The 26,751-nt window shown below is 40.4% G+C and overlaps 2 protein-coding genes across 2 annotated transcripts in view; both read right to left on the bottom strand.

The window, feature by feature from the left end:
- Positions 1-25,265, bottom strand: part of Rnf214 (ring finger protein 214) — a gene marked incomplete at its 5' end in the record, with an annotated part of 38,461 nt that extends 13,196 nt beyond the window's left edge. Inside the window, 5 exon segments of the mRNA XM_013511026.1 lie at positions 10,323-10,462; positions 13,025-13,165; positions 20,845-20,904; positions 21,572-22,082; positions 25,150-25,265. Of these exon segments, the coding sequence (XP_013366480.1) occupies positions 10,323-10,462; positions 13,025-13,165; positions 20,845-20,904; positions 21,572-22,082; positions 25,150-25,259 (962 nt within the window).
- A 773-nt stretch (positions 25,266-26,038) lies between these two features.
- LOC102018173 (protein SPT2 homolog) overlaps positions 26,039-26,751 on the bottom strand; it is a 1,132-nt gene continuing 419 nt past the window's right edge. Inside the window, exons 2-3 of the mRNA XM_013510975.1 lie at positions 26,335-26,737; positions 26,039-26,211 (exon numbers count right to left, since the gene is read on the bottom strand). Of these exons, the coding sequence (XP_013366429.1) occupies positions 26,199-26,211; positions 26,335-26,737 (416 nt within the window). The 3' untranslated portion in view covers positions 26,039-26,198. The remainder of the gene's footprint in view (positions 26,212-26,334; positions 26,738-26,751) is intronic.

Raw genomic sequence — 26,751 nt, 5'->3', positions numbered from 1 at the left:
CTTGGGGTGGCCTGTACCACCCAATGAGACTCTCCCATACCACGCAATGGGACAGTCATACAGGTTACTACCAGTGGTTCGGAGTCACGTGGCAGGGACACTACAAATCACAGCCCCATCATGAATGTGTTAAAACTAGTTAAGAAGCATACAGCCTAAAATCGTTACATGTAGAGTAATAAAACAACGCAAAAACTTATTTGTAAGCTAGCTCTAAATTTTCAGTTTATGTAGTTTTAAACTGTCAAGGAAGCCAGGGATGGTGGTGCACACCTGTAATCCTAGCACTCAGGAGACTGAGGCAAAAGGATCACTGGGAGTTTGAAGTCAAGTCTGGACTACACAATTAGTTCAAAGCCAGCCTGAACTACACAGTAAGACTCTGTCTCAAAAAATAAATAAGTAAACTGTCAAAGAGCTTGCCAAATACTCAATGTATTGAGCAAATAGTTTTATTTTTGTCATGCAGTACTATAGATAATACATATTGTTCAGCTGACAGTATGTAAAATAAAAGTGCTTTGTCACTGTGAACAGGAAAGTAAAACCATTTTAAATGTTCATCTTGGGGAAAAGAAAGAAAAAATAGTCAGGTACGGTAGTGCACACTTTTATGTGATCCCATTCGTTGGGAGGCAAGAGGGGAGGTTCACTTAAGCTCAGTTCAAACTCTGCCTGGGCAACATATCAAGATACCATCACAGGGCCGGGTATATAGCTCAGTGGTATAAGCGCCTGCCTGGCAAGCATAAGGTCCTGAGTTTGATTTCCAGCACCAAAAAATTAAAAAAATACCATCACAAATAAAGATAAGCAAGACTTGTATACTGATAATTATAAAATGTTCATCAAAAAGATTATATTTGTGAACTACAAAACTCAATATTGTTAAGAAGTCCATTAAGAAGTCCATCTTCTCCAAGTTGACAGATTTAAGGAAATACACACAGAACTAAAAGGACCTAGGTTATCCAAAGCAATCTTGAAAAAAAGAAAATCTTGCATTATCTGACTTTGTGATTTACTACAAAGCTATAATAATCACTATAGTGCCAGGCGTGGTGGTGCATGTCTGTAATCCCAGCACTCAGGAGGCTGAGGCAAGAGGATCATTGAGAGTTCGAGGCCTACCTGGGCTACCAAGTGAGCTCAAGGCCAGCCTGAGCTGCACAGCAAGACTCTGTCTCAAAAAACAAACAAACAAACAAACAAACAAAAAACCACTATAGTGTGATTTGGCATGAAGACAGGTAGATATACCAACGTAACAGAGTTGTATTCAGAAATAGATCCACTATACAAATGATTCATCTTGTCATTTGGTGTTTGGCCAAGATGTCAAGCAATCCACTGGGGAGAGAAAGATTTCCTAACAAATGGTGCTGAACAAATGCATATGCACATGGGAAAAAAAATGAACTATTTTTCAGCATACACAAAAATTAATCTGAGATGGATCAAAGACATAAATATAAAAAGCTAAAATTAAGGGCTGGGGATTTAGCTCAGCGGCAAAGCGCCTGCCTGGCAAGCACAAGGTCGTGAGTTCCATTTCCAGTACCGGAGAAAAACCAAAAAAAATTAAAAAAAAAAAAAAATACAAAGCTAAAATTAAATGATCCATGCTGGACAATGGTGATATAGGTCTATAATCCCAGCATTGAGGAGGCTGAGGCAGAAGGATCACTGCAAGTTCAAAGCCAACCTGTACTAACATAGCAAGATTCTGTCGCAAACAAAACAGAACAATAACAACAAAATTAAATGATCCAATGAGAAAACAGAACATCTTTGTTACTTCAAGGTAAGCAAAGGCATCTTGGGTCAGAGACAATTAAAATAAAGAAAAATTAGATGAATGATCACTAAAATGAAAACTTCTGTTCATCAAATGATGCATTAAAAATGAACGGCCAGTAGGGTACAGTGGTAGACTGAGGAAGGAAGATCCTGAGGATCAAGCCCAGCCAGGGGAATTTTGTGACTTAACAAGACCCTGTCTCAAAATAAAAGATAAAGGGCCAGGGATATAGCTCAGCAGCACAAGCGCCTGCCTGCCAAGTGTAAGGTCCTGAGTTCAATCCCCGGTACCAAAAATAAATAGACAGACAGATAAAAAAATAAAAATAAATAAAAATAAAAAAACAGGAACAAATAAATACTAGGGCTGGGGATACAACTCAATGCAAAGACCCTGGGTTCAATCCTCAAGACACACCCCCAAAATAACTAAAAAGGTACAGTGAGAGAAAATCTTTATAGTAGAACACAGAACTGACAAAGAACTTATAGTCACAAAATATACAGAACTTCTACACAATAACAAAAAGCCAAAACCCACCCCCACAAAAGAGGGGGTCAAAACTTCGCACTCTTCACAATGAGAGATACACAGTGGCTAATAAGTACACAGAAAAACTGACAATATCTTTATTAAGGAAATGCAAATTAAAATCACAATGAAAAACACCATGCAATCATTTGAACGACAAGGATATGAAGCAACCAGAATTGATATATTACTGGTAAAGTATACTATGGTATACCCACGTTGGAAGTCCTCTGGAAGTTCTTATAATAATATACACTTTGGGCTGGTTGTTGTGCCACATGCCTATAATCTCTGCACTTGGGAGGCTGAGGCAGGATGATTGCCATGAGTTGAAGGCCAGGTTGGGCTACACAGTAAGTTCAAGGCTAGTGTGAATTACAGACCGAGATCCTATGTCAAAAATAAAAGAAACAAAATAAAAACTCACCCTATAATACAACAAATTCTCTTTGGAATTTACTTAAGAGAAATAAAAGAATACATTCATCTAAAAGCTTGCATTTGAATGTTCACAGCAGTTTTACTCACAGTAGTAAAAATACAGGAACTGATAAAGTCCATCAGCTGGAGCATGGATAAATTATGATATAATAATAAATGGAATACTACTTAAAAATAAGGGACAAGATGACAATCAAAAGCATTATAACTGCTAGGCATGGCACTGCATGTCTGTAATCCCAGCACTCAGGAGGCTGAGGCAAAAGGGTCTTGGTGAGTTCGAGGTCAGCCTAAACTACACAGTGAGTTCAAGACCAGCTTAAACTATATAGCAAGACCTTGTCTCAAAAAGAAAAAAAAGCAATATGCTCAATAAAAGAAGTCTTGGGGTCGGGGATATAGCTCAGTGGTACACACCTGCCTGGCAAGCACAAAGTCCTGAGTTCAATATCCGGTACACTCCCCTCAAAAAAAGTCTTACACAAAAGAGTACATACTGTCTGACTCTATTTATGTGGAGCTCTAGAATATGCAGAATTAATGTGCAGTGAGCCGGGTATGGTGGCACACGCCGGTAATCCCAGCACTCAGGAGGCTGAGGTATGAGGAAGCCCCACCAGTAAGAACGAAGTCATCTTGGCTGCTGGAGCCCCACACCTCACCTGAGTGCAGCCACACGAATGACTAAACACTACCAGCAGAACAGACCATCTGAGATGAGATTTTACCCAAAGAACTGTAAAAAACAGTAAACTTTGTCTTAAGATACTATGTTTACAGTGGTCTCTTACCCAGCAATAGATAATTGCAACTGCTTGCTAACAATATAATGGGCAGAGAGGCAATTAAATAAACATGAATGGCTATGCAGAGGCGACAGTGGAAAGGTGTCTATGCTGTGCTATGTGAGTTGCAGGGTCATCTGCATCAGTCTCCTAGGTCAGTGTGAAGGGGTAGAAGGGGAAGCTGCTCCACTCAGAATACTGCAAAGAGCAGTCAGGTATAAAGAACACGGTAGTGTGGGGAATGATAAAAGGTACACTGAGAGACACAAATAAGGATTTCAGTGGTGGAAAACCTATGACACGCATGCTGCAACAGGCTGTTTGCTATCACTGAAAGCTCTAAAAGGTTCACCATCACTGTATTGATACTGACATAAGTTTAAACTTTATTTTTTTTTTTTTTTACTTTGTTTTCTTTTTCTGTACCAGGAATCAAACTCATGACCTCAAGCTTGCCAGGCAGGCCCTTATGCTGCTGAGCTATATCCCTGGCCCCAGAAGTTTAAACTTTAATACGGTATAGAACTATAAAAGATTTTAAGCAGGGAAATGACAGTGTTGGATTTGTGTCTCAGAATGATTTCTACAGCAGAAGTGAACAGACAAATATAGAGAGGCAGATGAGAGACAAAAGTTTAGTAGCCTACCTCAGTAATAAAACAGAACCAGTAAGAACCTAAACTAAGAGAGAGACAGAGAGGGCAGAAAGGACAATTCAAGTTAAGAATCTATGAGATGGCTGGATACAGTGGCATATGTCTATACTACCAGCTACTCGGGTGACTAAGGCAGGAGGATCACAAGTTTGAGTCCAGCCTGGGCAACTTAGTAAGACCCTGTCACAAAATAAAAAAAAATAAAAAGGGCTGAGGGTATAACTCATGGGCATTCAAGCCCCACTACCAAAAAATAGAAGTTGGGCATGGTAATGCACACCTGTGATCCCAGTACTTCAGAAGCTGAGGCAGGTGGATCATGAGTTTAAGGCCAACCTGGGCTACACAGTTTGAGGCTAACCTGAGCTACATAACAAAACCCTGTTTCATAATAGAAAATAAAAGAAGGGATAGGGATGTAGCTCACTGAGAAGGGGCTGGTTCAGTCTCTAGTACCAAAAAATAAAACCAACAACAACAACAAAATTCAACAAAGAACCTACAAAATGTGAAAGTGGATGTGGCAGAGAGCTAAGAAGGTACTCAGGATGGCCCCAGTATTCATTTTAGGCTCCGGAGAAGACAGTGTTGGCACCCACGGGAAAACAGTAAAATCAAGACTAACTGGATTCAAGACCAGCCTGGGCTACAAAGTGAGCCCAAGGCCGCCTGAACTACACAGCAAGACTCTGTCTCAAAAGGACAGAAAAAAAGGCCAGGGATATAGCTCGGTGGCACAAATGCCTGTCTGGCATGGGTAACGTCTTGAGTTGGATTCAGGTTAAAAAAAAAAAAGAATAACTGGATTCTCAGAAAGTAAGTTTAGACACAGGACAGGCAGAATGGATGCATCTGTTGATAGGAAACTAGGGCAAGTTTTACTGATGATTTCTCTTTTTCAGTGCAGAGGCAAGATCACCTGATGAGAATAAGTAAAGAAATGACAAAGACAGGAGGGAGCCCTTAGGATGTAGGTGCTGCTAGAAGTCATAAATTTACCCTGGCCCCAAGACACACAGTTGTGTGACTTCTTTCCAGCACACTACAACCTGGGTGTGGTCAGGTAGCTGAACTGGTGCAGGGCTGGAACACTACAGAAAAACGAAAGAAAAGGACGAAGCATCAAGAGAATTGCTAGTATTGGTGAGCAAGTAATTCAAGCAATGGACTAGGGAAAGGAATGCTTCCAAGGCATTGACAGACTGGTGGAAAGTGGAGTGAGGTCACAGAACAAGAAAGCGATCTTGATGTAGTCAAAGTGTAGATTTACTGGGTATGGGACAGAAAGCGGAAAGGACTGAAGGCTATGGTCAAAATATACGATGCTGCAACAGCCTAGATTACTGCTTTCCAGCTAAGAACATTCACTAGGTTTGCTGACTGCTAGGCAACTATCAGAACTTTGAAGCATACCAGGAAGTACAACTGCATTTAGTAAGGAATCTCCAAAATGAACCTTGCTCCTTGTCAATTTTAATTTAGCACAAACTTTTACACCACATCCAGAATGATGCTTCTAACACTAACTCTCTGGATCTGCTATTTACTGCCACTTATCCTATGGGTTCACCAGGTAAGCGCAGAGGCTTTTAAAAAGAATCTTTTTTTGGTACTGGGAATCGAACTCATGACCTCAGGCTTGCCAGGCAAGTGCTTATGCCACTGAGCTATATCTCCAGCTCTTAAAAAGAATCTTAAGTGTTGCAATTTTTATGCTACTTATCCCAAGTTACAGTATGAGAATATAAATCAGCTGATAATATCCTCTAGTTTTTTTTTTTTTTTTTTAATATCCTCTAGTTTTGATGGGTATTGTTTCTGTTTTTTTATTTTTTATTTTCAGTTCTAGGAACAAAAGCCAGGACCCTCAGCATTGGGCTACATCCCCAGCACTTTTATTATATTTTGACACCGGTTCTTGCTAAGTCACTTACCCAGGCTGGGCTCTAATTTCCAATCCTTCTGCCTTAGACTCCCAAAGTGCTGGGGTTACAGGAGTGCTCCGCTATGCCCAGTTTGTCATTGATTTCTGCAGTTCCAGGGATGGAACCCAGGGTCTCATGCGTGCTAGGCAAGCACACCATTGAGCTCCAGTCCCAGCTTGATGATGTCCTTTGAAGCACAGGTCCACCAGCAGCCCTCAATGCTGTCAATCTTAATAAGCCACCGCAAGGGGCAGGCGCTTAATAGTGGTCCAACCACGGAAGAGTACGAGCATGAAAGCTTCACCTTTGCAAGCCAGCAATGGCCTTACAGGACGCACACTAGAGCTAGAAAGCGTCCCCACTAGAACACGACAACTTCCAGCACAAAGCACCAAACGTCCAGGAGAAAAGAAATCATATACATGGCTAAATTAAATGATTGATCTCTTAAATTTTGGCAGTTCAAGTTGTCTTCTTTAAAACTTGTAATTGTATTAAAATACAAAAGAAATACAGAGAAAAAAAAAAAAGAAATCCCAAGTGACTACCTCCAAATAGTACGAAGCACTTAGCAAAGCTCTATCCTTTATCTTTATATAATATCAACGTGAAATTCTTTTAATTTCTAATTGAGTGATCTAATATATACTTCTCAAATATTACCAGATAAATACGGTAGCACTAAGCTAAGCGGCCTAAGAGAACACAAAAGAATACAAACTGTTCAGGATAAAAACTAAGGAAGACTTCGCAAAGAAGATAGAATTTGGGTCATTTCAAAATCTTTTTTTTTTTTTAAGAGTAGGAAAATTTATTGGGAAAAGGAACAGGGAACAGGAATTGCTGCTGAGCGACAGGAGAATGGGTTGCCCTCAAAATCTTTAAGACAAATAAGGCACCTTATGAAAGAACCGCATTATTTTCCCAACTTTCCAAGCCTAGAACATGGAGTTATCTCTAAGGCTTCTCCATCCACACACATTGGCCAGTGCTGCTTCACCTGTCTTACAAAATACTCACTTCTCTCACCCCCACCGACCCCTAACATTCTGACCATCATGACTCAACTAACCTAGTTCTGACTCACCTAGGTTCTCACAAATCTCTTCATCAGTCATCTATATTACTTCAATCCAGTTTCCAATCGCCTACATGATGGACCTAAAATGTAAATCATATCATTTGATAACCCCTTCCCCCTGAAAATCTTTTAGATCTCACTTTTGAGGGAAAAACCCCAAACGTCTCCAGTGTTAACAGGATATATGCCTTGCTGACCTTCGCTGGTCTAATTGCTGCACCTCCCCCTCAGACTATGTCACTGCCGTCTGTGGGCTGTCTGCCTGAAATGTCTTTCCTCCCATTTGTGGCCTGGCCAATTCCTCCCTATATCAACGCCCATTCCCCCGACCTTTTCTTTGAAAATTTCAAACCAACAGAACAATTAATAGGACAATACAATGAACATAAGCTTTTCATAGAGCTTCACCGGTTTTACACTTTTTGCCAATTTACTTTATATCATGACTCTTAACCCCTATAATTTGAATACCCTTCAGAACAAGAACATCCTTTAAACACACAATACCATTATCACACCTGAAGTATTAAATGCGTTACAATATTACCTAATATGTAACCCATATTCAAAACTTCCAAAGTATCTCAAAATGTCTCTTACAGCTTATTTACTTACTCCTTTGTTTAATCCAGGAACAAACCAAGGCTCATGCACTGCACATCCCCCTCTTGTACTTCAGGACTCAGTTATGAAGTCTTACCCTCTGGCTCCTCTTATCCTTTCTGGCTCCCTCTACCCAGTCTGGGTTACATGCCTTTTTTAGACCCTTTCACACTACCACTATTATAATATCATTAGCCCCTTTGTAATTCTCTGTTTATTTATCTTTCTTCCCTACTATAGTAAGGACCTAGAGGACTTTTTATTCTCCAGGCCCATACCCTCTGGTTCATAGGAGATATTCAATAAATGTTGGCTGAACAAAAAATAGCTATGAACATAAAATGGACTGAATTGTGCTATACCCTGCCCTCCACTTCCTATGCTGAAGTCTAAACCAGAATGTGATTACACCTGGACACAGGGGCTTGAAAGAGGTAATTAAGGTTAAACAAGATCACAGGAGTGGGGCCCAAACCCAACAGGCTTGGTGTCCTTGTAAGAGAAAGAGACATCAAGAATGTTCACATACAGGGGAAACTAAAGTAAGAAAGGAGCCATCTACAAGCCAGGAAGAGAGTCCTCACTAGAAAACAAAATGGCCAGAACCTTGATGCTGGCTTGTCAGCCTCCAGAACTATGAGAACATATATTTCTGTTATTTAAGCCAGCTAGTCTGTAGCACCTGGTTATGACAGCCCAAGGAGACTAATACAATGACAAAAATCCTTGTGGCATAGTCTCTGTGGATGACAGAATGCTGAGCAAAATCTACACCACAGCTAAAACACAGTTATACAGAAGACTTCTTGCACTGCTTTGGAAAAAAAGAAGCACATGTTTAGGAAAAAGAATGACAGAAAACATTCTGAAACTCACGACATACATTAAAAATAAAAATACGATCTTCAATACAACAAGCAGCAAAACTGTTGGTATCAATTACTGACTGATCGATTGAGTGCAGTACTAAGGATTGAACCCAAGGATCCTCCCACTGAGCTACATCCCTAGCCTCAGCCCTTTTTTCATTTCTTATTTTGAGATAGTCTCAGTAGATAACCAAGGTCCCCAGGCTAGGCTCAAATTTTTAATCCTCCTGCCTCAGCCTCCCACAGTGCTGGAGTGTGTCATCACACCCGGCTCAGTCACCACTTGTAGCTATTTAGTCAGGTAGCAAAAAGATAGAAGGATGTAAAGATTGCACATGACAAGGTTATTATTCACAAGGCCTAAAATAAAACTACAGACTCATCTTCCCAACATCTGTTACTTAAGACACCTGCTGCTAAGCTGCTGCATGTGCATGTGTCTACGTTCCACCTCCCACACAGACAGTGAAGACAATGGCAAGGACACTGGGGGAGGGGAGTGGTGGTTCTGGTCACTATCAATGCCCAGGACAGTGTTCTGCTCCGAGTTTACCTAACTGCTAGAAAACTATTACTGTGGACAAGTGACTCATCTCCTAGCCGTGCAGTATCACTGGATCTCAACACAACAAGGGTTCAGCCCTTCGCCCCTGTCCCAAACATTCCTTCTCATATGGAGCTTCCACAGTTAATCTCTCAGATTTGGAAAATGATTCAGCAAGTGAGCTATGACTTTTCATGCACCATTCCAACACATTTGCAAAAGCCAAGATTTCTTTCAATAAATATAAATGCATTTTTGTAAAATTATCCCAGTATTCAGTTATCTTCATTTTCAAACAGTTCATTTTAAGAAACTTGGAAAATTGAGAATTTGACTAAATGTATGCTCACCTTGTTCTCACTGTAGTAGCCAGAAAAGATCACAGATCCACTGGGTAATTTTTTTCATAAATAGCTTACAATGTTACTGTTTGAAATTTAATCATTCAGAATATTTTTATGACTTGAGATTGTTTAAAAAAAAAAAAACTCAGCTTACATAAAAGCAAGTGAAATAAATCAGATGGGTATCAAAACCTTGATCATACTTGGGACTTTACATTTAACTTCATAAATTAATTTAATTTTTACTTATTTATTTGGTAATGGCAATTGAACTCAGGCCCTTATGCATATTAAGCACCTGCTCTATTACTAAGATACACTTGTAGCTCCTTAACTATGTAATTTCAAAGTATGAAATCTCTGAGAGCCAGGAATGGCAGCGCACTCCTGTAAGCCCAGCACTCAGACAGCTGAGGCAGGAGGACTGTTTCAAGTTCAAGGCCAGCCTGGACTACAAAGTGAGTTCAAGGCCAGCCTAAACTGCATAGCGAGACCCTGTCTCAAAAAGACAAAAAGAAAAAAAAGAGAGAGAAAGAAAGAAAGATAGATCTCTGAGACTTTTCTCTATTAAATGTAACATAGAATACTGAGAATGCCAAGTCACTGGAGAATTTTTACTTGTATGCTTGTTTTCCAAATAAAAATGAGACTAAAAGGAAACAAACTATACAAATAGGACCGGCCCCTTACACACACAGATACACATACACGGAGGGATTTCATTCTTAGCAGCACCATTTACCTTCTGCCCTTCTCACAAAGCTTCTCAATTTCAGCTTTCAGATCCTGTTCTTTCTGCAAAAACTCCTTCTTTTCTTTCTCTATCTTCTTTTTTGTTTCTTCCCGCTTTATGGTCACATCCTGAATAGCCTTTAAAATCTCCTAAATCCCATGATTTCAGTCACAGACAAAAAAGGAAGGAAATAAGTTAGTTCTTTTAATCTGACAGTTATTTTCAACAATCTGACAAATTCATATATTGACTTTAGCAGACTCAAACTGAATTGAACGAATCTGATTGATGGGTATCTCCAAAAACCATTATCCAAACTCAGGATGAAAGTTCCAAAAGCAACAGACTCAAACTCAACAGAAGAAGTTCTAACACAGATTCTGTTCACAAATGGTGCCGGGCACAGCGACACATGCCTATAATCCCAGCACGTGGGAGGCAGGAGGGCTGCTGCAAGTTAGAGGCTCGGCTACATAAGTGCATTCAAGGTCACCCCGCATTAAAAAGAGTAAGACCCTGTCTCAAAAAAACAAAAAACAAAACAACAACAACAACCAAAAAACCCCAGACAAACAGTATCCAGAAATGGCATGTACTGCCTTGTGGAGCAATCAGCTCCAGTAAGCTCAAGTGAAGACAGCTGCTAATGACAGTAAAGAAGGTGTTCTCAGGGGCTGGGGATTTAGCTCAGCGGCAAAAGCGCCTGCCTGGCAAGCGCAAGGTCGTGAGTTCGGTTCCCGGTACCAGAGAAAAACCAAAAAAAAAAAAAAAAGAAGGTGTTCTTGCCCCAGGTGGGACTTTACTGCAGCCAACAAACATGGTCTTTTTTGGTTACATTTCTACTTTATGATGTATGGGGGGTTTGTTTCTTTGCCTTTTTACTGTTTAACGACAACAACAAATACATATGCGCTAATATTGGTAATAAAAAAATCAAAGAATACAAAAGTGATACAGTTAACAGTTACCCCCAGCTTCACACCTCTTCCACCCATTAGGATAATCAATGTGGTAACTGCTGCATAGCATGCTTTCACGTTTTGTCCATTCTCACACCACACAGATACCAATGTATTTCTTAGCCTTCTTTTCTGTTGATCAAACTCAGGGTATTGTGCATATAAAGCATGCACTCTGTCTCCAAGCTGTACCCTCAGCCTGTTTTTCTTTGTTAAAGACGTCATTTTAAATTATTTTGTATCCTGCTTTTCTTCCTTGTCATGCACATACTATGTCAATCAAGATCTAACTCAGAGCTGCATAATATGACATCACAGGGATATATCAAATTTATCCAACCATTCTGTTAAAAGTCCCTCAGGTTGGGCTGGGGATATAGCTCAGTGGTGTAAGCACCTGCCTGGCAAGCGCAAGGTCGTGAGTTTGATTCCCAGTACCACAAAAAAAAACAAAAAAAGAAAAAAAAGTCCCTCTGGTTGATTACAGTATTTTTAAATTACATTTCTAATCTAATTTTGTTTTTGTTTTTGTTTTGGGGTTTTGTTTTTTGAGACAGTCTTGCTACAGAGCCCAGGACAGTTTTAGACTCACAATCCTCCTGCCTCAGCCTTTCAAGTGCTGAGATTATAGGCATGGGCTACGTGGGTTAAGTTTTTGAACAATACTGGAACAAATATTCTGTATGTCTACACTTTCTCACAAAAACTTCTATTTATAGAATGGACTCCTAGTAATAAGACTGCTAGGTCATAATATATGTATATTTTCATGTGGTTTTTTTTTTTTTTTTTTTTTCTTTTTGAGACAAGGTCTCGCTGTGCAGTTCAGGCTGGCTTTAAACTCACTTTATAGCCCAGGCTGGCCTCGAACTCACAAAGATCCTTCTGCCTCAGCCTCCCAAGTGCTGGGATTACAGGCATGCATCACCACACCTGGCAATTGTTTGACTTTTACCACGCATTTATAGAAATGTTCAGAATGTCAGCAGGTATTAAACCCTTTGGCAGATGTGCTACAAATATTTTCTCTCTTCCAGCTGATTTTTCTATTATTTGATAATTATAATAACTTGTAATTAAACTGACTGATCTTTTTCTTCATGGTTATGAGTTTTCTGCCTTGCTTAAAGTGACTTCTTGCCACTTGAGGTTTTTTAAGTATTCTCCTAAATTTTCTTTTCCTTTTTTTTGTCTTTTTGAGACAGGGTCTCGCTATGCAGTCCAGGCTGGCCTTGAGCTCACTTTGTAGCCCATGCTGGTCTCCAACTCGCAACAATCCTCCTGCCTCAGCCTCCCAAGTGCTGGGATTACAGGTGTGTGCCACCATTCCTGGCTTCCTAAATTTTTTTTTAATTTCAATTTTTTTCTAGTTTTTGACACAGATTTTTAAGCTACTTAGACTTGTACATATAGTATGAGCTAGGACACTACATATATGTTTCCCAGATAGACATCTTTTTTGCTCTGAACAACAACAGAAGAGTTTGGGCAAGATGACCTTAAAAGTTCTTTTTATTCTTAACATCCTATGAAAACAATTTTAAAAAGTAAATACTGCTTTTTTTTTCTATTGACTTGGGAACATATTTAAAGTATGATCAGGGACTGTTGCTTTTACTCAGCAACAATTTATTTACTTATTTTTCTTTTTTGCAGTGGTGGAGATTGAACCCAGGGCCTTGCACATACTAGGCAAGGGCTCTACTATTGAGATATATCCCCAGTCTGACAATTTCAGTACAAGCAAAATACCTGGTGATTCTTCATTTCTTCTTCTCTCCTTTGCTGAAGTTGCTTTAATTGCACTTGGAGCTGATTCTCCACCTGCCTCTGTTTGTCCAGGACTTCCTGGTAACGCTCCTTCAACAGGGTTCTCTCTGTCATCATTTTGTCCTATTGGGGACAACACAGGAAAAGTTTACTTCCCAATTTAATCACAAAAAACATTCACCAAATGCCTGTCCAGGATATTATGTAGAACTCTAGAGCTACACTGTCCAATACTGTAGCCACTAGCTATATGTGGCTATGTAACTTAAAATTAATTAAAGTATGATAACATAGGAAAATATAGGCCCGCAGCTGCATAGCTAAATCTGAAGTACTCAAAAGTCACATGCAACTAGTGGTTACCACACCATGTACAGATACAGAACACTTAAAAGAAGAAAAAGATACTGAACATTTGCATCACTACAGACAGCTCTATTACAGAATATTACTCTAAGACAGGAGTTAGCAACCCACAGCACGTGGGCCAAATCCAGCCATTGCCTGTTTTTGTAAATAACAGTTTTATTGAGCTGGGTGTGGCAGTGCACACCTAGACAGCAGGATCCCAAGTTTGAGCCTAGCCTAGGCAGCTGGGCAACTTAGAAAGACTCTGTCTCAAAATAAAAATTGAAAGGAGGCAGGGCTTGGGGATATAGCTCGGTGCAAATGCCCTAGGTTCCATCGCCTGTATTGCAAACACAAAACAAAACAGTTCTATTGGAACACAGCCATTCACACTGCTTTACAGGCTGCTTTCACACTATAGTGGCAGAATGGAATGCCTAAGCCAAGTATCATATAGCCCATGGAACCTGAAATATTTCCTATCTGACCTTTTATAGAAAACATTTAGGCCTGGGGTACAGCTCAGTGGTGCAGCACCTGCCTGGCAAGTGTGAGGTCATAAGTTCGGTTCATGGTATCAAAAAAAAAAGAAAACATCTGCCAATCCCTACTCCAGAGAATAAAAAAGGAGGTACTTGGGTAAAAATAAAGAACAGATCAGCTACTCAGAATGCATCCAGGAGCAGAAAGCCTTATTGGTCACTGACCTGAAAGCAGACAGAGTCACTGAAGAGGTCTGGGGAACTTGGCACTCAGACTAAGCACCTGAGCAAGCTTTCATATATACTAGGGGTTAGGAGTGGTCCTTCTAAGGACCACAGTTCAACTCTGCCACTCCACTACCAGTAAATAAGGAAAGCAATGGTTACTTTTCAAAGGGACACCAAAATTTAAACAGAGTCTATTTAAAATACACGTACAAGACAGCCCATGTAAAATTTGAACTTGGAGCATTAAACTAAATTTGTTCATTAAAGGATGACTATTTTCAAAGAAAGGGCCAGTTGTGGTAGTGCATGCCCATAATCCCAGCACTCAGGATGCTGAGGCAGGAGGATTGCTGCAAGTTCACAGCCAGCCTGGACCACACAGTGAGTTCAAGGTCAATCTAAATTAGATAGCTCAAGACCCTGTCTCAAAAAACCAAAAAGAAAACATTGTTAGATGTGAATATGGGATAACATATTATACTATGGTCATAAAAATAAGCTCTCCAAATGCAAATTAAAACAACACTGATATTCAATGGCTATCATCCAGAAATCAACCAAGGGGCTGGGGATTTAACTCAGCAGCACAGTGCCTGCCTGGCCAGCATGAGGTCATGAGTTCAATTCCCAGTACCAGGGGGAGGGGGGGGAGGGGGGAAATCAATCAATAACAAATGCTGGAGAGGCTATGGGGAAAAACAAACCCTATTCCACTGCCGGTGGGAGCGTAGACTGGTAAAACCACTGTGGAAATCAATTTGGAAATTCTTCACAAAACTAGGATTAGAAGACCCACTTAACCCAGCTATTCCCTTTCGGGTATATTCCCAAAGGGGAATATCATACCACAGCAATATATGTGCACCCATGTTTATAGCAGCACAATTTGTAATAGCTAGATCTTGGAAAAAACCCAAATGCCCATCAACTGAGGAACGGATAATAAAGATGTGGTTATTTTTATACAACAGAGTATTACTCAGCTATAAAAAAGACAAACTCGAGGCTTTTGTAGGTAAATGGATGCAACTAGAGACCATACTCATAAATGAAATAAATTGGACCCACATGTATAAACATCATATTGTCTCCGTTTTACTTACCTGAAAAAGTAAGTAAAACTCAAAACATACAATAGATGATAAGAAAGAGAAAGAAACTGCTCAAAGGAAGGAACAACTGGGATAAGGGAAAGAAGAAAAAAGAAGGAAGGCTACATATATATATAGATAGATAAATAGATAAATATAGATAATGTATGTATATAGAAGAATATCTGGGATAACTGTACTGCTGATGTCTGATGGTATATTGAAAGGAACACTCAGTGCTTAAAATTTTTTATATTTTGACCGATTTTGCATGCTTATATTTGGTAATCTGAGCAACTGATTTGAAGACAATAATATGCAATGGAACAACCATTGGTGAGTTCCTACCATCTTGTCTAGTGAAACTGTACTTTGTTTCTCATGTTTTATTTAATAATTATTATTTTACTCTCTTTAATGGTTTGAACATTCTTCCATTCTTGCATCTGGTAATCTGAGCAACATAGTTGAAGATAACAATATGTAATATAACAACCACTGTTAATTCTTATCATTTTGTTCTGAAACCCTGTATCACTCTTAATGTGCTTGCTTTGTTTTGTTTATGTCTGTGATGTTGATTATGTTGCTACTGTTTTTTTTCTTACTACTCTCTTTAAAAAAATAAAAATGAAATAAAATAAAATAAAACAAGCTCTCCAGATGATTGAACTGTGGGATAAACTAATTCTCGCTCCATGTCTGAAATGTGGTGACAGATCCCTATACAGCCGATTCCTAATCATTACCTCTTTGTGAACCCGAGCTCTGTAGATATCCCTTAAAACATTTCTGAACTCTGTAATTGGAAACGTGTGTCCGTGTGTATGTGTGTGTGTGTGTGTGTGTGTGTGAACGATTTACTGAGATAAGAAATCAAATTTTTGAAGATTCTGAAAGAGAACCTTAACCTAATGAAAGTTAAAGAATAAATAACTGAAACTACTAGATTAGAGGATTCTTTTGTTTTTGAGATGGGATCTTGCTATGTAGCTCAGGCTGTCCCTGAACTCACTATGTAGCCCAAGTTGGACTCAAAGTGATCCTCCTGCTTCAGCCTCCCAAGTGCTGGGATTACAGGCATGTGCCACCATGCCCAGTTTATTAATTTTTATGGTAAGTCAATATTCAGTTTGTCTTTGATTCTATTATTGTTGATTTTCTTGCCATTACCAGGTTGAGATAGTTGTTATTAATTGGTTTGTAACTGTGTGCCAATATCTAGTTAGTCTTTTTTTTTTTTCCTGGTTAATCTCTGTGTCATCAACAATACTGTAGTTCATTTCTGGCAAACTAGGTACTAGGCCAATTATACTACATCTTCCCCTCCCAAATTAATGGAAGTGGTCAGATTTTGGGACACAGGGAAAGGCCTATTATTAATCACACACTGAAAAGCAGATGCTAACTAAAAGATCTCCGTACTACCAACCACATCTTTTTACTATAAGTGACCTGCAAATCTCAGCATACACACACATCCACACATACAAATCCCAGAAGAAATATGAGAAAACAAAGCAACAAATGCCTCAAGAAACTCAAGTCCCCCAAAGCTGATCCATGGGGTATGGATGAGGACAAAATAAAAAACCAAATCATAAAAGAGAAGACAGTAAGATCACTAAGGTGTTTGAGAAGCTCAAAGATGATATAAATAAACAGACAATGGACTTAATAAAACAATCAGTGAGCTTATAGAAGACACTAATAAAAAGCTAGCTGAGCTAAACAAAGTGATACAAAACATGAATGACCAGTTTAGCAAAGAATTAGAATGAAAGGCACTAATGAAAAGGCACCAAACAGAAAGCCAGAAGATAAAAATTCTGTTAAAGTCTGGACAACAGAAATGACCAGTGTGGGAACAGAGGGCCAGAACTAAAAGTTAGGGCTGATATTGGTGACCAATTATGCACAGATATCTCAGAAACAAAAGAACATAAAAAAAAAAAAAGATCCAAGAGCTGCTAGGTGACACAAGACTAACCTAAGATTAACTAGGATTAGTGAAAAGTCAGAAGACAGCACAAATGACGTAACAAACCTGTATACAGAAATAATAGTGGAAAACTTTCCAAATGTGGGAAAAGAATTTAACATACAGTAAAGTGAGGCATATAGAACTCCCAATAGCCAAGATCAGAAAAGAACTTCTCCTCTACACATCATAGTCTAAATCCCAGAAGTCCAACACAAAGACAGGATCTTAAAAGCTGCAGAGAAAAGCAACAAACACTTACATACTAAACCTATCAGAATCACAGAAGACTTCTCAACACAAACCTTAAAGGCCAGGAGAGCTCGGAGTAAAGTGTTTCAAGCCCTAAAAGAAAACAACTTCCAATCCAGACTGACATATCCTACAGAACTCTTTCAAAATTGGTAGAGAAACAAAGTCATTCCATGACATAAAGCACCTTAGGAAACTCATGATCACCAAACTAGCACTCCCCTAAAAAAATTCTCAAGGATATCCTACAAAGAGACAATGAAGCCAACAATGCCAAAAAGTTTAATGGCATGAATACACCAGGTCAGGTGAGCAAAAGGGGGAAAAAGGAACCAGCAGCAGGAATAAGTGAAGAACCAGTCAATACCTTTCACTAACAGCTCTCAATGTGAACGGTCTCAACTCCCCAACTAAAAGACACAGACTGGAACAAAAAACGAAACTCACGGTATGCTGTATTCAAGAAACACATTTAATCCAAAAAGTAATACATAGACTAAAAGTCAAAGGATAGAAAACAATATTCTATGCAACAGGAACCCAAAAACAGGCTTCCAGAAAATGGAAAGATATACCTATTCCTGGATAGGCAGAACCACTATTGTCAAAATGCCAAAAGTTCCAAAACTGAGATAGATAGGCAGGCAATCCTAATCAAAATATCAACAGCATTCCTCATAGAACTACAGAAAACAATCCTAAAACTCGTATGGAATCAGAAGCCCAGAATAGCAAAAGCAATACTGGGCAACAAGAGAAAAACAGGTGTTATCACAACCCCAGATTTCCAGTTATATTACAAAGCTACAGTGATAAAACAATGTGGTACTAGCACAAAAACAGACATGTGAATCAGTGGAAGAGAACAGAGGATTCAGAAACAAATCCAAGCACATTCAGCTATCTGATCTTTGACAAAGGGGCTAAAATCAAACACTAAAGTAATGATAGACTCTTTAGCTAGTGGTGCTGGAAAAACTGGCTATATACATGGTGCCAAAGACTGAATCTAGACTGAAGTCTCTCATCATGTGCTAAAATGGAAAAAAATTTTACAAGCTACACTTTGGACAGAGGACTAGTATTTAAAATACACAAAGAACTCAAAAAAATTAGAAACCCCCAAAAAATAAAACCCAACATTTCTGGGTCTGTTAGAAAAATGCAATTCAAACACAACACTGAGATTCTATTTTACTCTAGAAAGACTGTTTCTCTGTTGTTTTTTACTTTTTTGAGACAGGGTCTCACTATGTACTACAGGCTGGCCTTTAACTCACTATGTAGCCCAGGCTGGGCTCAAACTCACAGTGACCGTCCTTACTCAGCCTCCTGAGTGCTGGGACTTCTGGCAAGTGCCACCAAGTCCACCCAAGAATGACCATCATTAAGGAATCAAATAATAACAAATGCTGGTGAGACTGTGGGGGAAAAGGAATCCTTCTACATTGTTGGTGGTACAATCACTATGAAAATCAAAATAGAGAGTCCTCAAAAACCTAAAACTAGAAATTCCATTTGAACTAGCTGTTCCCCTTTTAGGTACATTCTAGAAAGCATTAAAGACGTGATATTACAGCAACACATGCACACCCATGTTGATAGTACCACACCCTGGAATAGCTCAATCTTGGATGTGGCCTCTACGTCCATCAACAGATGAATGGATAAAGAAAATGTGGCATTTATACACAATGGACTACTACTCTGCTATAACAAAGGATAAATTTCAATCATTTGTAGGAAGATTGGATGCACCTTGAGACCATAATGTTAAGTGACAGAAATCAAACACACAAGCTTAAATATCACATGGTTTCTTATATGAGAAAGTGAAAGTATAAGTAAATTAAAGAGCAAAATAAAAAACAGTTAATAGGAAACAAGGAGCTAGATCTTTTGCAAATGGGAAGAGGACCAAGAGATGGGGGAATGGGGAAGAGAGGAGGGAAAGAGAATATAAAAAGAATTAAGATGTGTTATGTACGTGGACCAACACCTCACAGTAAATGTAATCATTATGTACTGCAATCACGTACTAATAAAAAAGGATAAACAAAACCCCACAAAGCCAGGAATGGTGGCACATGCCTATAACCCCAGCAGTCTGGAGCCTGAGACAGAAAGACTGCCACACGTTCAAGGCCAGTTTAGGCTGTATAGTGAGTTCAAAGCCAGCCTAAGCTACACAGCAAGACCCTGTCTCAAACCCTGCCTCCCAAAAAATCATTTATCCAGCTTCTTAGGAGGCTAAAGCAGGAGGATCACTTGAGCCCAGGATTCAAAACCAGTCTAGGCAACATGGTGAGATCCCATCTCAAAAACAGACAAATACAGTTATATATACATTTAAATACCCACATACTTAAAAGGTAGAAATTTTAGCCATAAAATTCCAGAAATAGAGCAAATGGACTATTTTAACAAAGATAAAATTTGCTACCTAGGATTTAAAAGCAACTACTGAAGGATAAAATGGAAAAGATGGAGTTTGACTAGGAATTTAACAGTATAAAAAGAAATAGTATCTAGAATGAGGGTCTGTATATTGTTAAGACGCTCTACCATGGGTTATACCTGGACTATTTCATTTGGTTCATGGGATCTAGTTTTTTGTTTTTTGTTTTTTTTTAGACAGAGTCTCCTATGTAGTTCAGGCTGGCTTCAAATTCACAGTGATCCTCCTGCCTCATCCTCCTGTAATCCCAAATGCTGGGATTACAGGTGTGCATCACCACGCTTGGCCGGAATCTAATTTTAAAAGAAATACCAATGACATGGAACATGCCTACACAAAAGTAACCAGGACAGAATTGAAAGACTTGAAAAAATTGTCATATGAAAAAAAGAATGCTAAACCATGTGGGAATGTATCACCTGAAGAGATTTGGACGGGAGTTAAGAGGCATTAAAAAAACTTCACAAAGCTGAGTAGAATGGTGCACACCTGTAATCCCAGCATTCTGGGAGGCTAAAGCAGGAGGGTCAGAAGCTCAAACCCAGCCTGAGCAACTTAGGAGACTAAAATAAAAATTGTTTTTAAAAAAGGATGAATGTAGGTCAGTGCAAAGGTCTTAGACTCAATGCCCAAGACCAAAAACAGAAACAAAAACAAAACAAAAAAACCTTCAAATATATGCAGGGCTAATAAATCAAAGGGGAGTGAGATTTACTCCAGAAAGCTCAAGAGAACTAGACTAAGAACTTATAGTTTCTGTCCTTAGCTCAGAATAAGATCTGACAAAAAAAGCTACTGTTAAAAAAATGTAACAGCTGGAAGCAAGATTCTTGTCTGTGATTAAGTAGAAGTTAGCTGATCATCTGCCAGGAGATACTTGCAACTTGGTTTCCAACTGGGACCATACACTTCTAGCAGTTGTTTTAATAGCTTCATGTAACAAGGACACATTACATACTTACCAGATTCTTTTCAATGTCTTGATCTGTGTTCACCTCTGAATCTGCCGTCTTAAAGTCAGTCTATAAAGGAAGAAACAAGTACATTCAGAACTGTTCATACTCATTCTAAAAGATGCAGAATTATTCTAGTGCTTTTACCTGGAGATCTACCACAACTAACTGAGAGCAAACTTGTTTCTTCCTTATCAGCTTCGTAGCAAGACAAGCAATGTAGTTCTGGCAAACGGACACAAATATCTGCATTGAATTTGTCGTTTATCCCACAAAATAACCTGAACAAGACCCAGCATTTGTCTGAGAAAAAGCCTCAAATCTGAGATAAGAATTTTGCCCCCTACAACCTATTGTGCCCGTACTTCCTCCTACGACAGAGCACACCAGTCACTAGAAGGCAGGATACACTGTACTTCTTAAGATGTAGGTCAGAGAATTAAGAAGGATTCCTCCTGTAAGGACAAAGATGGAAATATGAATGCTAATGACCTGCATTCATCAATCACTCAGCGAAGAAATTATATGTAGGCCATAAAGTCCCTATTTACCATCAGATTAGATACTGGCTACTGGCTTTCTTATATAAGGAACACCAGAATGAAGTCATTGCACGGCATTGTATGAACACGGCGAAACTGAGACAGCGCAGTTCTCTACCAATATGAAGAAATGTCTCCTACCCTTAAGAAAACCCCCCAAATTCCATTTTAGTAGTAGAAACTTGATACTTGACCTGTACAGCAATGTTCTGAGAAAGCTTCAGGGAAGAGCTATCCTGATCATCATCCTGATCCACTCTGACTCCTTCAACCCCATTTGCTGGAGGCACCACAGGTCGGAAATCCAAGCCTGTGTCCCTGCTACCTTCCTTTGGGATGGAGGCTTGTGGGGATTTCTCTTCAGAGCAATTCCCGGAGGCAAGCTGCTGTGTATGGCACCCTGCCTTAAGAGACCGAGTGACTGGATGGAGGCTCTCCTGGAGGCTCGTGTCCCCCTCCTCTCCTGCTGTGCTGGCCAAGTCCTTCAAATCAGACTGAGACCCACTGCCAGAAAGACAAAGGGCTGTGGCTATCAAGTTTTCTCCTAAAACCTCCTGGTGCGCTGCTGAAGTGTCACCTGCTGATGAACCAGGATTCTGCTCTGGGTGTTCCAAATGCACATTTCTGTTATTCTCCTTGGTTATCGTTTGGCTACTTACACTCGACGGAGGCGAGTTCTTCTGCTTCTCTGCAGGGTCTTTGGGGCTATCAAAAACAAAAGATAAAAAGTTTCTGGGCTGGGGGTGTCGCTCAGTGGTAAAGCACTTACCAAGATGTGTAAGGCCCTGGGTGTGATTCTGAGCACCACCACCACCAAAAAAACAGTTTGTCTCACCCAGTCTTAGAGACGATTAAGACAGTAGTTTCAACATTACCTTGAAAAACAAAACTAGACTATACAAAACCTCCCGGTTACCAGAGTGAAAGGAAACTTAGTTTCTATTCCACACGCAGGTGGTCTAGCCTGTGGGTGAGAAGCTAGCGTGTGGAGACAATCCACAGTACGTGCCCAAACATAAGTGATCCTGAAAATACAAGAAATTCTGGGCCAATCTGAGTAAGCTTTGCAGACACAGATACAATAGCCCAGTGCTTGTTAGAATATTTAGTTATGCACCCTGATTTATTATACATATTCTCATAAAAGAAATATTAACTCAAAAATAGTGTTTTTATCACACAAAGCAAGCTTCCTGCAAACTTATTACACAGAGCTTTGACCACAACTACTTTGGTTGTTCTAACAGTTTTCCAGAACATAGCATTACCTCAAGTTGTCTAAAGTGTAATTCTGAATCCTAACCTAAAACCTTCAGTATAGAGTTTATCACAGACAGCAGCAAGTATACCTATATTTAACGTTAGTGGTTATTCTGTCATTTGTCACAGACACACAATGCATTGCTCCCAACCTCCACCCCCCCAGTGCTGGAGATCAAATCCAAGGCCTCGAACACTGTAAGCACATCCTCTCCCTTGAGCTACAGTCAAGCCTTGCAGCCTGTGTATTGTCTCTGCGGTTTGTTGTTGTTGTTTTCAGTACAAAAGATTGAACCTAGGGCCTTTACACTGAGCTATATTCCTGGCCCTCTTTATTTTTTATATTGAGACAGGGTCTTGCTAACTTGCCCAGGCTGGGACTGAACTTGTGACTCTCCTGCCTCAGTGTTCCAGAGTTGTGGGATTATAGGTGTGCAGCCCCACCTTCAGCTCAAAGTACTGTTCTTTTTTTTTTTTTTTTTTTGGTACCAGAAATCAAGCTCAGGACCTTGCACTTGCCAGGCAGGTACTGTGCCGCTCAGCTATATCCCTGGCCCTAGGTACTGTTTTTTCTATTTTTTTTTTTTTTTTGAGGTACCTGGGATCGAACTCATAACCTTGCACTTGCCAGGCAGGTGTTTCTGCCACTGAGCTATATCCCCAGCCCCTAGGTACTGTTTTTTAAAGAGATCTTTAAAACATTTTACAATGACATTCAATATTCACAGCGATAAGTCTTTTACCTAAGAATTAAATCTATGTTAAATTTCTTTGCCTCTTCTGGCTGGGCACGGTGGTGCACACCTCCTGGTGCTTGGGAGGCTAGGGAGGATTGCCTCAAGTTTGAGGCCAGCCTGGGCTACAAGGTGAACTCAAGGCCAGCCTGAACCACATAGTGAGACCCTGTCAAAAAAAAAAAAAAAAAAAAATTTCTTTGCCTCCCCATTTTTAAAAAACTGATTCTGTCAAATGACCCCTTCAACATCCCAAACTACCACTGACTAAGGCTATAAAGCAATGTATTTTTCTTTCCTTGACAGTACTTGTTCAAATTAAAACAACTGAAAGAGTATCCATGATATAGAAATCTTTTATAAATACTTTTATTTAAGCCGGGGGGGGGGGTGGCACACGCCTGTAATCCCAGCACTTGGGAGACTGAGGTAGGAGGATTGTTACGAGTTCAAGACCAGCCTGGGCTACAAAGTGAGTTTAAGGGCCAGCCTGAACAGCATAACGAGACTGTGTCTCAAACTAAACAAATAAATAAATAAATAAACACATACTTTTATTTTATTTTTATTTTTGAGACAGGTTCTTGCTATGTAGTGCAGAATGGGCTTGAACTCCCTTTGTAGCCCAGGCTGGCCTCAAACTCACAGCAATCCTCCTGCCTTAGTCTCCCAAGTGCTGGGATTACAGGTGTGTGCCATATGCCCAGCTTTCTAAATACTCTTAATTGAGTCCTTTTTTGCTGAGAGTTAAGTGGAACACTGGGTTGGTAACTTAATTATAAAGCTGAGTATATATAGTGCCTGGCTTTGGATCCTACCTACCATTTGCTAGCTGTCTGACTCTATCAAATTACTTCACTGTAAAATAGAAATGGTATTACCACAGGATTATCCTGAGGATTACTGAGTTTGAGTACAGTGCCCAGCACACAGTAAATAATAACCCTCAGCTGCAATTATTATAACTAGCAGTACATGGTTTATTATAAAATTAATAAAAGCATAAAAAGCCAAGTTTACAGTTATATATCGCCTTCCCCCACTACCCATTCCCTGACACACACCTCTTCTTTCTAACAAGTATTTATTAAATACTCTGGGTTCAGACAACCCTGACTCCAACACAGCTTGATAATCCTGGGCAAGTTACAAACCTCTCTGTATCTCAGTCTCATCTGTAAATGGGAATAATATTAACACCTACCTCCTGGGGTTGACAGAAGGGTTAAACACGTCAATACATTTGTTAGTAAAGTATTCTCTATTATATAGGTCCCAAGCACTCCCGTCAATTCGGGTCAACATGGCACAAAACAATATATTGGCCACCAGAAGTCAAGTTGGGTAATTATACTTCCTGCCTTCAAGAGTGTGGATGGGGGGGCAAAATGCAGATATAAAGGGCAGGCCATATTAACAAGGCTATCTAGATAGATCCACACACATGTCTGCATTTTTCTATATGCACAGACACACCTCTGTCTATATCTTCATCTGTCTATATAACAAAGTATTGTATAAGTGAATATAACATATTAACACGACCACCAATATACAATCTATGCAGGGCAGGGTGAGGAACCACTTGCATTATTTATGAGTTAACCCTAGTCTGACCTATTTATTCAACAAACATTTAGCACACCTGCTGGACAGCACCCTCCCCCCACCTTTAAAAAGCTTAATCTACTGCAGTGCCACAGAGCCAAAAAGAGGAAACACCCACCTCAAAAGCCCTTTACCCACATGAATCTTCCCCTAAAGAGCCCACACCTTACCTTAGACCTTCTGGGAGGCTTTCATCGGATTTGGAAGCACATAAACTAGAAGAGGATTCCGCAGGACTGGGAGGACTGGCCACGACATCAGCGACCTCAGGCGCAGCCATCGTGCTCTGTATATTCAGAAACAAAATACAGACTGCAAGTTTCAAAACTTTAAATCAAATGTATCTTTCCCCCTCAAAATGTCCACACAACAGCACTGTTCTAAGAGACAAAAAGAAAAGCTTGGGCTCCAGGAGGAAAAAAAAAAAAAAAGTATTCTGCAGAAAGGTAGTAAAAGAACCACGGCATGCAATAGGTCCCAGTGGGTACCAATCCTCAAAAGTCACTGTATTTATATAAATACCTAAGCGTCTGTGCAAAGCTTGTTTTCGCTTTTGGCAAAAATAGTTACTTAAAACAGATCATAATCTGGGAGAATGTTCCGAATGGTTCACAAATCTACCTTGTCTACAATTATTTACAAAACATGTATTTTGGGGCCTAGAATAAACATGGTAGGTTTCTACGTCATTGTATACGACGTAGGTGTTATATTCAAAGCAGCCTCCATTAATTTAAGTTTTATGGAGGTGGCTGCAGAGCAAGCAACACAATCCTGGGCAACCCCAATATGTACCTTTTCCTCACTGCGCGCCCTCCCCACAGAAGGGAAAAGAGTGATACCCACAGCCTGGGCCAAATACCTCTTCTAAATTACCACTCTCGTGCAAAAAAGAATGAGACCTGGTTACTCTCGCATGAGAATGAGAATCCGAAAAACAGGTAATTTAAGCAAGGGAACCTAGGAAGATACTGTCTTTCGGTTTCTTTTAAATCAAAAGGTCATCGTTTTTGCTGCAGGACAAACTCATGGCCTTTTACGGTTAGGAGAAAGAAAAACCTGAAGGTGCGAAGCGAACGGAGGCTGTTTCCATTACTGTTTTTATTCTGACAGCATCATCAGGGTACGCTGTGCATGGAGGTTGCGCAGAGAAAATAAAAGACCATAGACCAGGCGGCGTCAACACTTCAGTCGCAGCCCCTCGCCTCGGTTTCCCTCACTACACCACGCTCCTAGGCAACAATGAACCTCTATCATCGTTACTGCTCAAGGGCAAACTGTCCGCCTCCAACACAGTCCAGGGTCGGGGACATCGGTGCGCGTAAACGAAAGCACAGATCAAGGATCACACACACACAACTCCGTAGCTGGGTGCAGCTGCGGGGTGGGGGGTCGCTGCGGACAGGAACATCTGGCTGGGGGGTCGAGTGTGCCCAAGGGAACCCCGCAACCCGGCAGCAGCCTCCACCGCGGCAGCGACGCGGGCAGAGACGGGTCCTCCGGCGGAACGGCGGACGGACTTCGGGGACAATGGGGGACGCACCGCAGGGCGGTCACGACCACCCGCACGGGGACAGCTACCCTGGCCGCTCGCCCCGATCTGATCCCCCTCCCCGCCTGCCCCTCGGGCCCGCACCCCGCTCCTAGCCCTCGTCCCACTTCCAGGCCAGGCCCCCTGCGCCAGTCCTCGCAGCCCCTTCCAAGCCCCCACCACGACCCCCGCCCCGGCCCGCACACCGCGGCCCCGCAAGCCCCCTCCTCGCGCGCGGCCC

This window comes from Chinchilla lanigera, unplaced genomic scaffold (genome assembly GCF_000276665.1).
Source record: "Chinchilla lanigera isolate Chin_1 unplaced genomic scaffold, ChiLan1.0 scaffold00011, whole genome shotgun sequence".
In the NCBI taxonomy this organism is placed as follows: Eukaryota; Metazoa; Chordata; class Mammalia; order Rodentia; family Chinchillidae; genus Chinchilla; species Chinchilla lanigera.
This window is presented reverse-complemented; position numbering and strand designations above follow the sequence as displayed.